Genomic DNA, 16,735 nt, shown 5'->3' with positions numbered 1-16,735 from the left:
TGCATAGGTCTATCTAAAGGGTTAATGGTGCCACCTGGTTATCAACAGTAAAAATGACAAATTTTACCTCTTCCCAACAGGGAAAACCACCAACAATCAAAAATGCATGATTATATGGTGTCATGGCTTTGCAATCAAAAAATGTGGTTATAATGGAAGTCAATGGGGCAAAAACAGCCACGAACAGTAAATGAGGGAGAAAAAGTTCAAATCTGATGCTGCACAAAAACTAACAATGCATCAAAACCAATGTTGTTTCTAATCTTTGACATGTCCAAGACTGTGATAAAAGGTAACAAATAAATCCAGTCCACATTCACATTTTATATTGAAAATAAGTCATTTTGTGTGTTTTTTTTTTCCCCCAAATCAGTGACATCATTTATGAATTTGGCAATTAAAGAGTTAAAATCCTGATTTTTTTTTTTTTTTTTTTTTTACATTTAGTAGTTTTGATCAGGACTGAGGTTGATTAATAGATTTATGCAAAAAAAATTGAAAGAAATATTTATCTGATACATTTTTACAGCACTTTAAAGTAGTGGCTGTTTTCAGCCACGAACATAACGAAAGGGTAGTGAATTTGCCCACAGTGTACTGTTGAGTTTCAAAAAAATTGAAAAATTTCAAAGCATTTTCCCAAAATATGTGTCAAAATAAGATTAGTCACCAAAAATCATTCCATTTGCTGAAACACGGAGAAAGTTATGGACAAATTAAGACTCAAAAATACTCCGTAGTGGATGAAAACATCCCCAACAGCACATAAGGGTTAAATGTGTATTGACATATTTCAAAAGATGATTTTCAGGGTTAAAAAAGGATCCCTGCAAAATCAATTCCTACAGCACACAGAATTTTTTTTTTTTACACTTTGAATAGTGCACCTAGTTAGTGGCTACTATTATAGTTTAATTTAAACAAACAACATGTCCTTAAATGGTCATGCTTACCATTTTTGTGAAAGCTTCTTTACACAAAACTGTACAGTTGTTTATATTTAATGTTTTTTTGTTTTTTTTATATATATATAAAGTTTTATATTTCTAACTAATTTAATAATTTAATAATGCTAACTTTTATATTTCAGAAAGTAATAGTATGCAAAACATATTGTAAATAAGCCTAATAGTTACATTTTACTTCATATAGGCCTATTCAGATCTACTGTCAATTGTCACTAAATTATTATGATTTATATTAAATAAAATATAGGCTATGATAATATAGGCTATACTTGATGGGTGATAGTATATTATAAGTAGGCTATACGCAAGTATATTTCGTCTTGATCATACTCAAGTGTTGTCTGTCGTGTTTGATCCCAAGTGAACCTAAAGATTTTTTTCAACGCTTGCACCTCGGAACCTTCAAGGTTTGCGTTCTGTTGTTGTGTGAATGAGCAGCCGGAGCGCGTTAAGGGTTTTCTGTTAGAACGGTGTCGTGTTAGCGGCCCCTGAGTAATAACTATCGTTGCGACGGAAGTGAATCAATCAAAACTAACTTTAGCTGCACAATAACTTCATTCGAGAGAAAACAATCTCTGTTACTTTAATTTCCTATTGTCATGTGTAAGGCTGCTTTGAAACAATCTATATTGTTAAAAGCGCTATATAAATGAAGGTGACTTGACTTGAACGAATTTTTCCCTGATAAGTGTGCAGGATGCAGTGTACACCGCGTAGGAACCCAAGTCACGTGATCGGAAGTATTGTTTCTAGTGGGACCGCGCGAATGTTGCACAAATTGACAGCTCGGCGGCACAACTTTGAAAACAGGTATGTGAGGCGCAGATCAACACTCTAGTCTATAACAATAACTGATTAATGTGAATCTGTCTCGGTCAGACTACGATGTCGGGTTTTAATGCCCGGACAAACGGACGCTTGATTTGACGTAAGTTACCATGTCGCGCATCTTCGTTCGGAGCTTGCAGTATTTTTGTACATTCGTGCTGGGAAGACATGTAAATTAATGTATATTACCACAAATCTTTGCTCACACTAACACCAAATAATTGGTCGAAAGACTGTTGTTATGTATAGACGGACATCTATAAACGTTAACATGATACGCTATGAGAACAGAATAATGGTGAGACCTAAAGATGAAGTAAGTTACCATCTAAGTCAAATAGATCTTAAAATGACTGCCTGTGTCCCATTACCAAGGGAACATCATCATATTTGAACTATTGTTTAGTTGAACTTGTTAAGTATTGTCTTGGTAATACAAGGTTCTCCAGCAGTAGTTTTTAATCATATTATCTAACTTAACTCATGTTTGCCTGGGCAGTATTTGCAGTTTTGAGAAATTGTGTTTATCAAGATATGTGTTTTTCAGCTCAAGAGGACATTAAGCAGAATGTCCCGACCAATGGCAGACAGTCACAGGCGCTTCTTGCAGACCATGATGAGCAATGGCATCATCAGTGCATCTCAGGCTGAAGCACTACACAAACACTGCTGTGAGACCCATGGAGGTATGAAGAAAACACTGCAAGCAATGTAGTTATACAAATTCTGTTGGATCATTTGTTTATTATTTAATTTTTATTCTGCACTAAAGGCAAGATTATGCTTTTGTTGATGTTTATGTGTGTCACACCTGGACATTGAATGTCAGTTGTATATACCGGTAAGTGTCCTCTTTGAATTATGCGTCTTTCTTGCATTTCTAGCGCACTATGTGGCAGACAGATTAGATGATTTCATTAATGTCATCAACGCTCAGCTTCAGCCCTTGTTCATGTACATCAGGAAAGGCATGTCTGAAGAAAATGGACTGGAGTATTATGCCTTGGTTGGTTGAATCTAATCGATATACACATCTTCTTAATTTATGTGTTTGATGTTATATTTGATTTATGCATTATTCATATTTATTAATAATGGTATTAGTGTCATAACAAACTTGAGTTGTGACATTATAGTATTTTTTATATTTTTTATAGTATAAGTCAAAACAGAAATGACAAATACTTTTCATCTGTTATTCAGGTAAACATGACCGAGACAGACATAACAAGAATGGCGTCTGATTATGCAGATAATGAACTGGAATTATTCCGAAAAACGGTACGTTTATTCACAAAAAAGAAATTTGATATATATATATATATATATATATATATATATATATATATATATATATATATATATATATATATATATATATATATATATACGCACACACACACACACACACACACACACACACACATACATACATATATATATATATATACACACACACACACAGACATTCATTATGTATATTAAAACACTCCAACAGAGGCATCAGAAAACCATCATAGAAAGTTTATTATTACACACTTGAGTGATTCTAGGAAAATAAAGTTGTTACATCCATATACAAAATTATTCAACCCCCCCAAAAGTCAAATTTTGTAGAGAACCTTTACTCTTTATATAAGTGTTTAATAAAGGTTGCCTGTAAGTGCCTTCAACCCTCTCTACTGGAATCTTAGGCCATTCTTTGTGTGCAAAAGCATCCAACTCACTGATATTCTTTGGTGAAATTTGGAGAAGGCAGTGGCAGCACAGAAACCAAAGGGATTTAAATCCGGAGACTGGGCAAGCCGCTCAAGAACATTCCCGGACCAATCCCTGAACCAAGCTTTGGTTGCTTGGAAAGTATACTTGGGATTGATCCCAAACTGCTGGAAAGTGAAATGATTCAGTGAAGCTTCAGTTTATGTTCTGAAGGCATCATAATCTTTGCCAAAATGGCCTGATTCTTCGAAGAATCCATGACACGGGTCACATGGCCAAGATTTTCACTTCCTGCAGCAGCAAAGCAGTACAGCGACAAAACTGACCATGTTTGACCCTTTGGATGGTGTTCTTCTGGTCATAAGTCATACCTTTTTTTTGTGCCAGACATACTGCTGACCCATGGGCCCAAAAAGTTCCAGTTTGGTCTCATCATTCCATAAAACATTCTTCCAGAACTCTGCAGGTCCATCCAAATTCCTTTTAACATATTCAAGTTATCCTGTTATGTTCTCTTGGTCAACAGTGGCATTCGTTGAGGTGTCCGGGCTTGAGGTCAATGCTTGTTTTGTGTTCTTATATTCTGCATTGAAATGTTTTTTCCTTCTTAAATCATTTTATCTATCAAGTCTTGAGCAGTAAGCCAAGGGTTTCAAACCTCTTACTCCTTATTTAGTTTGTCTTATTGATGAAATTGTGCCCTGGAAGGTTTGCTATGGTACATTTTAAACGTTCAAACAGTACTGCCAATAGTGTATCTAGGAACTTTTAGTGTCTTGGAAATGTTCATGTAGCCACAGCCTTTTTGATGTAACAAGACTACTTCTTTTGTGAGAGCTCTTTTGTCTTGACCATATTTGCTACTTCAATTCAGCACATGCATTGGTTAATACATAACTAACTAAAACATAACTAAAGCTAATTAAGGGTACGTTTACGTAAAAATGGAAAAGCTTTTCCTTTGCGTTTTTTGCGTACAGACAATAACGTTGTCAAAACAATCCCCATTCATACGGATCTGCGAAAAAGACTAAAATTGCTGCATTATGCTGCCAGGCCAGTAGTTGGCAATGTGTCTTTGTAAAGAAACACTACACGCCGATAGACTATACACTTAATACACATGTGCATGGTGTCACCGTTTTCACAAATTCGTGTTTTTGTAGTTTACATGGAGATGATAACGGTATCGTTTTCAAAACCTGATTTCAAAAATGTGCATTTTTAGGTCCCTAAAATGCTGTTGTCATGTAAATGAACCGCCAAAACGCATAAAAAGTTTCAGTTTTTGTGTCGTGTAAAACGGCTACGTTCAGAATGCAGGCAAAAGTGGGCCAAATTTTTGCTCATATGTGACTTGACATCTGTTTTTTCATGTCATGTCAGTGTGAACAGCACAAACCACATGGAATCTGGTCTTTTCGATTCTGATTTGGGCCACTTCCATGTGTGGTCCCAAATCAGATGAAAGTCTGATGTTTTGCAATTAAACCTCAGTCTGAACAGGCATATCGAAATTCTTGTGACTTTTACGTCACTTATTTGTCACTTCGAAGATTTTACAACATACCGTAGTTCTTTGGTCACTCTGTGAACATGGAAGACGGCAGCGTAAGTCAGTGGAGGGACGGTGAGCTTTTATAAAAACGGAAAAACGATGCTCTCTGTGTCTCCTCATCATCGCCTGCACACAAATTCATCAGCTTTTAATTGAATGCGTAAATGCTGACTTCAGAAACGGCCATGTTTACTTTGGTGTAATTCTGTGCGGCATGCTATCTTTATCGTTCTTTTGCACATGCGGGTCAGTTCAGGATTGTGACCTGTTCACACACGAATCTGATATTGGCCACAATTCCACAAAATTTAACAGCCGAACAAACATTTTTTTATCTGAGCAATAAATCAGAATTGAGCGCTAAGGCTTCCAGTGTGAATGAAGTCGAAGTGTTGTTAAAGAGTTCCCAAAGGCTTCGTTGTGTTTTAACACAACCATACTAGTGAGTGATTTAGCGTTTGGGGGTTGAATAATTATGACATGAAAAAAATCCTATAACCGATCCTATTACTAAAACATGTTGGTTGTATTTCTTTATTTCTTTAAATATCTCCTGCCGTTGTTTCTTCTGTCAGATGGATCTGATTGTGGACTCTGAGAGCGGCTCTGCTTCCTCCACTGATATTTTAAATTGTGCGGACAGCCTCCGGACAAAGAAACTGAAGAAAAAAGAAACCGAGCATGTCTTGAACAAATTTGTCCAGGACAAATGGTTAAATGAGGTATACATTTTCAGATATATTTGATTAAGTATTAGAAATAACTCACTACCCTCAAAAGCATTTAGGGCTTTTGTTCTTTTGTTATGCTACTTTAGAAAGACGGTGAATACACTCTTAGTGTCCGCTGCGTTGTGGAGATGGAACAGTATATGCGCACAATCTACCAGGATCTCATCAAAGTGTGTCATGTGTGCCACAACATTGCCCTGCAGGTATAGACATGTGTATACACATACGAGTAAAGGTCATGAACTTTTTATTGAGGGAATCCAGTCTTTAGAACTCCATCATTTGATTTCAACTGCAAGCAGTAGGGAATTTAAGGGAATACCTCATGTTTATCTTGCTTAATAACTGATTTTTTTTATTTCTTTATTTACTGTTAGTTATGTATTGAAATTGTATTTCCATAGAATTGACTTGAGTTGGCTGACTTTTATGCCATTTTCAGACATGGGAAACTGCAAACAAAATGTTTTCTTTTATTTTCAGTGCCAAATGTGTGAAAACCCAGCATGTGGAATCAAGGTGCACCTCCCGTGTGCTGCTAGATATTTCAGAGCACGCAGTGACCCTCATTGCCCATCATGCAATGATTTCTGGCCTCACGAGATTCCAGGTGAGCTGTTGTTATTAAAGTGATAGTTCACCCAAAAATCTAAATTCTGTCATAAGTTACTCACCCTCAAGTTGTTCCATACCTGTATGAGTTTCTTTCTTCTGTTGAACACAAAAGAAAATATTTTGAAGAATGTTGATGACAGACATTGACTTTCATAGTATGAAAAAAAATAAAAATAAAATAAATACTATGTACTATGGCATTCTTCAAAATATCTTCTTTTGTGTTCAACAGAAGAAAGAAACTCATACAGGTTTGGAACAACTTGAGGATGAGTAACTGATGACAGAATTTAAATTTTGGGGTAAACCAACCCAATTGCTCCATCAATCTTATGTTATAACTGCAGAGGTGTTTACTTCAGAAGGTTTTAGATATCAGCGTTTTTATGTGTCTTTTTCTTTCTTATTTGCAGAAATGCAGCGTTTCCAGTCACAGAGTTCGCAAAATCTACCTTCGTCATCCAGAGAGAACACTGCACCCACAACGTCCCGGCGGTCGAGAAGGTCATAAACTCAAATCCTGCTGATCCATCGCTGCAGCTGTTATGGAGATATTTCAAGTGCTTTCTTTTAAGAGTCTAAGATTGTTTTTACATGTATTTTCTATTATTAAAGTATTGTTACTGAATAAGTTCTCAATGCCACTTTTTTTGTTGTTGTTAGAATTTGAATTCAAGATCAAATTGTTTATGCAGATGAACGTTTGTTTCTTTCTTTGCTCTTATGTGGAAATATTTGCTGTAGCTGTAGCATTTTAGCACATTTTGTATGGTTGCTAAGATAAAAATAAAGTTTTTTGAGAACCATTTTGTTCTTTCAATCAAATACCCCTTTTAGAAGGAAAGTTGTTCAAACAGTAAATTGCTTAATACATGTTATTTGCAAAGTTCTGAATGTGGTTAACCGTTCAATTTAGTAATACTTCTTCCAAACGGAACGAAAATCAAGACCAGTAGTTCAAATCATGCAGAATTGCATGTACTGATAAAATATATTGCTTGACAAAATATCAGCAGGGAGAGGGCAATGTCTATGGTAACATTAAACAGTAAAATAACAGTAAAAACTACAATTTAAACAACTTTACAGTTGAAATATATAGGTCTTGACAAAGACAAAATTGTATAAAATGCTAAACCTCACATTTCAGCTGTTAAAACATTTTTAAGAAAAGGGATGAGTTAAAATTCTAAATATATTTAAATTATAATTATATTCAAAGTGAATATAAATATATTTTTACATTATAATATTAACCCTTAAAAAGGTCTTAAATGTTGACCTTTATTCATTAAATGTTGCATGCCTTGCAAAAAAAAAAAATCTTTTTCAGTATTTTTGTCTTTCCAATACAAACATCTTGAAATCAATATACATGTACTTCAAATGCAAATGTAAAAATGAGTGGAAAAATCTAACAAAATTGAGTTTATGCTTAAAACAAGAACAAATATCTGCAAGATTATTTATTCCCTTGCAAGGAAAGGTCAGTCATTACAAAGTGCCTGCAGAGTGACAAAGAGTGGGGGCACCCTTCCTTCTTTATAGTTGACTCCCTCTATGGCATCAGAGTGGCTAAATGAACAACATGTCCCACAACTAACACATTGTTGCATCCTACTACCATTGAGTAAAGGCTCTTTGTCTCAGTCATACTTTTTGTCAAGTCACGTATACAAGGTCATACACGTACATTCACAAGAGTTAATAACAGTTCTTTGTTCCATCAATGTAGCAGAGAATCATGGGACTCTGCATGCAATCCTCTTGTCATTTTACTACATTAATCTTATTACTATGAATATATAAAAATGACACGTATAGAACATATTAAATTTCTTCCACAGAAAGAACATCGCTTTTTTTTTGCAACACAATCAGAAGATACAGTAAAAGTTATTTCCATATTCTAGTACTTTTTTTGTCAAACGAATTAAAAAGTAGCCTAATGGACAGCTGTAGGAAATTGTATTAAGTGCTGCTAATAACATTTATTGCAATTCTCCCTAGACATTTACATTTAGAGAACATATTGATGAATTGTTTTCACTTCAATTCTTTTTTACTTGGTCTAAAAATTTCTTTAAAAAAGTCTTAAATTTACATTCATAAAACCTGCAGGACATTTGAAACATTTTCCCCCCCAGTTTCACAGACAAGGCTTAAGCTAGTCCCAGACTAAAATGCATGTTTAAGCTGATTTAACAAAGCAATTTGCACTGGCGTATCTTAAAATACATCAGTGCAATTGTTTTGTCTCAAGATGCACACCAGTGATGTTTTATTCTCTAAGGTACGTTTATAAAAGTGATAAAATTGAAATTATCATACTTCACATTCCTCCTAAAAGTGATTATATATTTTGCATTTGTACAAATAAAGACAATACAAGACTAGACAACAAACACGGAGCATGCCAATTTATTCTGTACAAATCAGGACCACCAAAAACTGACAGAAAAGCTGAGCTCAAGAGAGCGCACATAATGCCAGTGCTGCAGAGGGATGAAGAGCACATCTCCGGGCCTGAGAACACACTCCTGATAGGAGGCTCTAGAGAAGTCTGGGAACTTCACCAGGTCTGGATTCTCCACCTCCACCTGGTGGTGGTAAAGCAAAAAAGATCATGTTTTATGTTTTCTCATATATATATAAAATAAAAATATCTAGTTCAGTCATGAATTCTGCAAGAAACCCTGATAGGTCCTTCAAATGCAATCTGCCAGCAATTACATCATTACCGCATGTAACGGGCTGACTGGCCACTGCTGATCCAACAGCCAGTGAGATTACTTGCTCTTTTTAAATAGTTTGGTTCATTGTTTGCTGTTTGCTAGTCTTGCAGCGCACAATCAGATTTACTCTGAGACCCCCCACCTCCCCCTGCCTATATCTGCTACAGTATTTATGTATTTGTCTATTCATGCAGCAGCATATCTTACATGCTGCTCACAGAATTGTGTCTTTGTATCTTTTAGCAGTGGCAAGTCCATACTTGCTCTGCAACAGCAATAATCAACAGCAGTGTAGCAGAGCTGGTTTGCCAAGACCAGATACATTAACATAGCCATATTCAATAACATGCATTCATGCAACATTCAAGAGTTGTCGTTATTGAAATTACTGGTAATATACAACAACTAGGGCTATGTACAAGAAACTTCAGCTGTCATAAAGTAGATCTTCTACCTGACTGGTGTTGTGCAGTAACTGCGACTGGTGTGGATAGAGATTTTTTGTCTCATCTGGGCTGTAGAGCCGGATGTATTTCCTTCCAACCACCTGACATTCAAAAACAAAAGCAGAATGCAATGAAACAGAGGGAATCAAAAGCCTTGCCTTTCAAATGCCAAATGAACCATTTGTCTCGTGTTTACCTGTGCCAAAAAATTCTGTTGAGGATCCTGATGAAGAGGAGACACAGTCCCTCCAGGCCCAAACCAGGCATTAATTGTTATGTCATCCTCATCTCCTTCTCCAAGACAACAATAGTCTGGGATACGAATATCTTCTTTTAGCTCTGGAACCTATCAGAATGAATAACAGCCAAAGTTACTGCTATTGCTTTTGCATGATGCTATATCCTTTAGTAAATGTCCAAGTCCGAGAAGACTGACATAGAACAACCTAAAATTACAGAGTTCCCTTTCGATTCGGTTCACTTCGACATTGCGTTTGTTAACTCTCACAGGGAAAACCCCTTCCTCCAAATACTACCTCATCTCAGGGAACCGAGGTTACGAGAGTAATTGGAGACGTTCACTTTTAATATTACAGTGCCCCTATTGTGCTTTCTTTGGATTTGACCTTTCATGTAATGCTTAAAAAGAGTTGTCTGTAATTCCATTCTTGCTGCGTGAAACCTACGTAGGATTGTAACAAATTGACATAATGCTCACCAACAACGTCTACTTTGCCCCGCCCTCAAACACTGTAGTTGTAGCTGAGGCCTGGAAGAGTTTGTTTTGTGTTGTCGACATGAATTAATGCGGTAAAACCAACGCCATCATTACTGATTGTATCAAGGGCTGCTTCTCAATACTCAAATTGATCCCTCCTCGTTTATTCGCTCCTACGTCCTCCAGCCCGTGACCCAGAAACTGATCAATGAAAGCCATCTTAAAGCCACACCATGCAACTTTACGCCGCCAGAGGTTATTTATTATGCTGCAGACCGCTTCCGCTTCTTCATGGGGTAACGCAGCGCTGTTTTATCATACATTGGAGTGTGTTAAAAGTTGTTATAATGCTACTGTTGCGTTTGATCTACGGCTACTATATGAGACACTTGTTGCACACTGCCGTGAGCTAGATCGATAAATCAATAAAACGAGATTTAAACAAAAAGACTAACTGTGTTGAGCTGTATAACAATGATTCGTTCGATGTATCCAAACAGTCGCTCGCCTGTCTAATAAAACACATAATATATTAAAGCGTCTTTGGTGTTAAAGGTATAGTGGAGGATTTTCCCGAATTTTAGAAAAGAACCGCCCTCTCCACTTTTTGAAAAAATGCACATGCGCAACACTCTACCTGCTCCCGAGAGGGAACGCCTATTAAACGTGTGCACGAGAGAGCATGCACGAGCCTAGTTCTCCTCGTGCACGCTCTGTTTACAAGTTGCTGTCGGTGCGTGACTTGTGCCAGGGCTAGCATTGCTAATCATAGCTTACATTAACTTTTACTAGCAGTGATTTTAAATGGATTTCTCCAAATAGCATGCCAAACTTCACCTGTCGAGTAGAAACTTCGCGACTGAGGCATCAGTGGGCCTTTTAGCTGTGCTTTTAGCGCACGCCAGCGTGTGAAATATTCTCCCAAAAACACTCTGGTCTTGTTTCTTTCTTCAGAGGCCTTTCTCTTCTTGTCATACAATTCGAAGACACTTTTTCTCTTGCGACCCTCAGACATTTTGAAAAAACCCAGTGAGAACGGCGAGCTTCAATGAATGGCTGAAACCGTAGCTCACCACCACACATATACACCTGAAAGTGCGCATGCGCAGAAAGCGAAAACTACCTAGGGACGAGCACGTACGACGGCCTTACGTAAACACCAGATCACCAGAATGATTGACAACTAGGAGGACCAATAGCCTTGATGATCCACCCGGAAAAAGAAAATCCTCCACTATACCTTTAACGCAGGTATGATTTCATTCATAGGCGACGCACGGACATGGTCTGTGTCCTGGTTAAAACTGCTCATTTCTTTGGATTTAAACATTCTTAGAAACATTTGGGATAGTGTAAGTACACAAATCAACAAAATATATAACATTGTTCTAGTGATTTTTGGATATTTAGGACATCTCAATTCTCTAATTGAAGGAATGAAGAATGAGGAAGCTTCCTGAGGAGTCATGAGAGAGGATAGACAGGTGTATACTTCCCTTGCATCGTAAGGCGGTGGGGCTAAGACGTGAAGAAAGGAAGCGAGGATGCACAAATAAGAAATGAGAAGCACTCACTGTGCATCAAGCACTGAGGAAAGCCTCTAGAACTGAGATTCAGATATGCTAATGACCGTTTTGTTTCCGCACACTCGCTGTAAGCGGTAGACCAATCGCAACAGACTGGGCCATCTAACAAATCAGAGCAGCCTCTCGGAAAGGAACCGAATCCTTTATCGAACCTTTTAAGACACTGTGAGAAAAGAGGTGATGCTGTAATTTATATTACAGCAAAATGAAAGTGTTTTTGACCTCATATGCATGTAAACCTAATATTGGAGACCTGCAAAATAAAATAAACCTTTGAAATAGCACAACAGTGGCACTTTATTATGAGAAAGTTAAAGGTGAAGTATCTAGTTTCTACTCATCTAGCGCCACCAAATAGAATTGCAACTGACCTGATCAAACAACTGATGCTGAGCCAGATATCCCACTCCATTCTCCGCCTATGAGAAAATAACCAAAAATAATAGTGACAGACAACTTTACAGCTTCTCTAAGCAAAAATATTTAAAAAATGTCTTTTGCAATGAAATTTGCCTTACGGTTCCTATAATGTAGCGGTCTATGAAGTCATTTACTGTAATGAGCTTTTGTGACCACTCTTCATCAGTGTACTTGGATCCCACTTCAATTGGTACGGTCCGGCAACCAGCGACAGTTCTTAAGTAGTCTATGCTTAGAAAAAGAGAGAACAGTATGGTAGTGCACAGATGTTTTAAAGCATAAAATCTAAAAATGCATATTTTATCAGTACCTCCATGGATGCTCTGTGAAGGCCGGCCAGTGGTCAGTAATTCCCTCTATAATCACAGGGCGTTGAGGATCCAGGAAATCTGATCTGAAGCGCTCCAGGGATGGGCACTGAATCCGTGGCACTTCTTGAGCAGGGTTTATTACAGGCTCGGACACACAGTCCTGTTTCATCTTCTGTTTTAGAGAAGCTTTATAAGTGAATAGTGTATGGCTGAATAATGTAACACTGATACAAGCCAATTAATTACAAAGCATTAGAACAAGGTTTCCAAAGTAGCATGACATGATTTAGCCAAATAGAACACATCCTGGATCAACATCTTTTGTTAGTTCTGGAATATTCTTTATTATTATTAAACAATTACAGACCAAACCCTATCAAAAAACATCAGAGGGAAACAAATTCCTCTTCTGCTTGCCCGGTTGGGTCAGTATTTCAGTTTTAGGAGTTAAATAATATATTGTGAATGTATCATGTTAAAATGTAAAAAAATTTTTTTTGAAAGAATTCACACATTTTATCATATTGAAAATCAAAATGTTCAATAATAGCTGAAATTTGATACAAGTTATTATAATTATACAAGGACCTCCAAGACTGCCATAACTTCATACATACTTTAGTTGGAAAATAATAACATTCATGGAAAAACATTACTTATTGGTTTACAATTCGAAAAAGTTGATCCAGGAACAGTGTTAATAACTCTAAAACTATATATATTAAATATATATATATATATATATATATATATATATATATATATATATATATATATATATTAATTCTAGTTAATTGAAATTAAAGCTAGAATAAAATATAAATATTAAATGAGAAAAATTACATTAAAAAAAATTAGTGACAATTATAAATATTGCATTGGCAACTAACTGAAATAAAACAAGTTTAAGTTGAAGTACTGCATAGGCTACAATTACTAAAACTGTAAAAGAAAATTCAAAGCTAAACAAAAATATAAAAAAGTGGAAAAAAAAGACAAAAGCACAAAATTAAAAAAAAAAAAAAAAAAGCTGAAAATGAAAGCGAATTCAAAGCATTAATAAATGCTAAAACAACACTGTCCAGAAACACACCATACTTGAGTAAATCAACCCAACACATTTTAAGAAACCATTCACAGTGGGAAAGCAAGTAAAAACAAAACATGTACTATCAAGCTGTCACAAATGATTTCCCTTCAGGAAAGATGACTTCACCTTTGAACAGGGTTCTTCACTCCTCTCTTTGTTTGGACTCTTCATTTTCATTCTTAAGATACTAACAAGTCTTTGCAGAATGTTGTCCATGATAGCTGCTCCCATTAACAAACTCATGTCACATGTCTTAATGGCCTCCTGGATGTTGTATTGTGATGGATTAGTATGACACAAACTTAAGACTTTGAATAAGCAGCCGTAAGAGTAAACTCTCCTCCACTCCTTGTCCACATCTCTCCATGTTCCAGTGTTAAGCTTCTCCCAGGAATAATCTAGAATGACTTGGGCTCTTTCAGCTGAAGCTGGGCAATCTGGTGCATTGTACAGCTGATCTCTGGCCAGTTCGAGAACATTCAACACACTGGATTCAATCTTTTCACTAAATTCAAGAGGGAATTCAGACACTGTCGAAGGCAAAACAGCGCGAACACCAGGCCAGATTGAAGCCATGACAGAAGACACTTTTGCAGATCACCTGTAATTGATTTCTAATGGATGATCTGGTGAAAAGCGACCATGAAAATAGTTAACTTGCTAGGGAGAGAAACAACTAACGTTAGGCTACTGCTCATGGTATATATTACACGTCATATTTGTTACAACAAGCAATTAACAGCGTTTAAAATGTTTACAGCTAGCGTGAATAACGTGATAAATGTGTAATTTATGTCAAAACGAGAGGTATTAAAACGAAAGCTTCCGTGCACGCAGTGTGCTCGGTTTTAATGTCCGGCTAGAAACACAGAAGACAAACAACGTTCCGCTCAGTGTTTCAGACTGGAAATGTCTAAGTATTGTACCAGAAGCTCAAAATGATCGTACAAGAGTCAAACGTATAGAATACAGTTATTTATCTAGACCAACAACTTTTTGACACGACCTGCAAATTACTTTATTGCTAAACTATCGAACTCAGTAGGCAGGAACGTTAACTTATGCTCGTGAGAGAGAGTCATTCTCCATGATGATTGGCCGAGAAGACGTAAACATGAGATGAGATGAAAGACGTGCATAATACCATGGCTGCGTTCATTGCACAACGTTTTGAACTTGAACATGCCCCTTGTTCACGTTCTCCTCACAATCATGACGGTGGATGTTGTATCCACAGCTAGATCTGTATACAGAAGTCCTATGATTACAGCGACCATCATTTGGAGTGTCACAAAATTCTGAAAGGATCCATTATGGGACCCCTCCCTCCCTATATTTTTCGTACAGAGGTCAAAGTTATTACAGTACAAATACGATAATTATCGTATGTCTGGCAACACTGGTTTCACCCAGGTAACTCATTGCGGTGTTGTCAGATAAGGGTTTAATAATAAAAAATATATATTCCAGAACTAACAAAATATGTTGATCCAGTTGTCCTATTTGCCTAAATAATATGTCATTATTCTACTTGTTTTGTTTGAATATGGATGGCTCAGCTAAACAGGCCAGTAAGAGATTAACTATTATTCCTTTCAATCATACAAACGTCTCATTAAAACGTCTACAATTTTATAAAACTGATCAGAGATCAGGTAAAACCCGCATGATTCATCATGGTTCACAGATCATCACCCCTGGAAGAAAATTAGTGTCAAATGTATTTGAAACAAAAAAGCTTGTTGAACTGCACCAACCGTGCATTAACCTTGCTTGCATTTTAATGCATTGATTGTAGTATTAGTGTTTGCATTTTTATTGGCTGAAATTCAACATGGTTGTATATTTAAGCTGTTAATATTTCAATTTAACATTTCAAACACATTTTCATTATTAAAATTTAAATAATCCATATTCACCTTTCAGATTTCACTTCCAAAATATTCGGTCTATTTAAAATTAAAACCTATAATATTCGACAGGCAATTTTCGGTCTATTTCATTTCGCTTTACAAATTCACTTCCACAAATTCAGTGGAAAATTCACATCCGGGAACTGAAGGAATAGCAGTAGAGTACCGATGCATGATCTCCACCTGCTGTTAGTCGTCTTCACTGGAAGGTGGTGCAAGTGGGTGTTGACAAAAGACCAAAGCAACAGGTAGAGAGAGTCATTCATTCGCAAAAAAACGGATTTGCAGAAATGGAGCAAGTGGTAAGTATGATTATCAGGGCCAGTAGGCTATATATGCGGAAAAGCTGATAAAGACACAAAAGCTGTGTTTACGTTCAAGTCTTCACGGTTACTTGTGTACATGTAAGCAGCTTTCTCTACCAAGAACGAGATTATTGTAATGTTATTCCCCCGATGCTTATGTACAGATGAAACATTCCATCGGAGGCAGACATATATTTCTCTCGGCTGTTTAGTTTCCTTAAATTTATATTGCAGCGCTGTGCTGCAGTACTAGGATTCCCCTCATTCGTCATACTCCAGGATTCCCCTGCCATTGGGACCGGTCAGGACATATAAAATGCAAATGCTTAAGGTAGCTTAATGGACTATTAATACAGTGATATAAAAGACCAAACTCGTACCTTATTGGGAATGTACATTATACTATATAGGCTACAGGGAAGCAGATGGACTCAGAATATGAACGTAACGCGCAAAGATCGACACAGTGATATACTGCCATGAAGTTGTCTTGATGTTTGACATTCAATTTTCGCAAATTTAGGGACTATCTCTAAAGTTACATATACGACATTGTACACGGATTAACGTTTCTAACTTAAATAGCATTTGAAGAGAATGACTTACAGTCATAAAACCAACTGTAAAGTGTACATGTAGTGTTCATAATGTTTCGCTACCACGTGAGTTCATATTTATTTTAATAAATATCAACAATCTAAAAGTTGTGCATCACACCTGACTCCTACATGAACACTTTACAGAAAAAGCAGCGTTACGTGTGGAAGTGCGGACTCGTAGGAAGACCGTGAG

At 36.6% G+C, this 16,735-nt stretch overlaps 2 protein-coding genes across 4 annotated transcripts; one reads left to right on the top strand and one right to left on the bottom strand.

Moving 5' to 3' along the window:
- The first annotated feature begins 1,649 nt into the window (after positions 1 to 1,649).
- nsmce1 (NSE1 homolog, SMC5-SMC6 complex component) lies at positions 1,650 to 7,225 on the top strand. Of its 2 annotated transcripts, none has more exons than XM_084395351.1 (8): positions 1,650 to 1,778; positions 2,344 to 2,482; positions 2,681 to 2,802; positions 3,000 to 3,077; positions 5,649 to 5,795; positions 5,891 to 6,007; positions 6,288 to 6,414; positions 6,833 to 7,225. In XM_084395351.1, the coding sequence occupies exons 2-8, from the start codon at positions 2,365 to 2,367 to the stop codon at positions 6,928 to 6,930; spliced, it is 807 nt and encodes a 268-aa protein (XP_084251477.1). In that variant the 5' UTR covers positions 1,650 to 1,778; positions 2,344 to 2,364; the 3' UTR covers positions 6,931 to 7,225. The 2 variants fall into 2 exon arrangements, with proteins under 2 accessions (XP_084251477.1, XP_084251478.1); XM_084395352.1 differs by having other exon boundaries at positions 1,763 to 1,896.
- A 1,599-nt stretch (positions 7,226 to 8,824) lies between these two features.
- On the bottom strand, positions 8,825 to 14,582 carry kdm8 (lysine (K)-specific demethylase 8). 2 transcript variants are annotated; one of them, XM_084398729.1, is made up of 7 exons: positions 13,852 to 14,582; positions 12,635 to 12,807; positions 12,423 to 12,555; positions 12,276 to 12,323; positions 9,797 to 9,946; positions 9,609 to 9,701; positions 8,825 to 9,019 (listed from the first exon to the last, which is right to left on the bottom strand). In XM_084398729.1, the coding sequence occupies exons 1-7, from the start codon at positions 14,299 to 14,301 to the stop codon at positions 8,855 to 8,857; spliced, it is 1,212 nt and encodes a 403-aa protein (XP_084254855.1). In that variant the 5' UTR covers positions 14,302 to 14,582; the 3' UTR covers positions 8,825 to 8,854. The 2 variants fall into 2 exon arrangements, with proteins under 2 accessions (XP_084254855.1, XP_084254854.1); XM_084398728.1 differs by having other exon boundaries at positions 12,635 to 12,804; positions 13,852 to 14,449.
- Between the last annotated feature and the right edge of the window lie 2,153 nt (positions 14,583 to 16,735).

This window comes from Rutilus rutilus (assembly GCF_951802725.1).
Source record: "Rutilus rutilus genome assembly, chromosome: 1".
NCBI classification, from domain to species: Eukaryota; Metazoa; Chordata; class Actinopteri; order Cypriniformes; family Leuciscidae; genus Rutilus; species Rutilus rutilus.
Note: the sequence above shows the minus strand (reverse complement) of the source record. Positions and strands in the feature narration are given on the sequence as shown.

Coding starts and splice junctions, on each gene's coding strand:
- nsmce1 (XM_084395351.1), top strand. CDS start 2,365: ATGTCCCGACCAATGGCAGACAGTCACAGGCGCTTCTTGCAGACCATG. Junction 2,483..2,680: donor CTGCTGTGAGACCCATGGAG/GTATGAAGAAAA, acceptor TTGCATTTCTAG/CGCACTATGTGGCAGACAGA. Junction 5,796..5,890: donor AGGACAAATGGTTAAATGAG/GTATACATTTTC, acceptor ATGCTACTTTAG/AAAGACGGTGAATACACTCT.
- kdm8 (XM_084398729.1), bottom strand. CDS start 14,301: ATGGCTTCAATCTGGCCTGGTGTTCGCGCTGTTTTGCCTTCGACAGTG. Junction 12,808..13,851: donor GTGAAGAACCCTGTTCAAAG/GTGAAGTCATCT, acceptor TCTCTAAAACAG/AAGATGAAACAGGACTGTGT. Junction 9,947..12,275: donor AGCATCAGTTGTTTGATCAG/GTCAGTTGCAAT, acceptor TCATTCTGATAG/GTTCCAGAGCTAAAAGAAGA.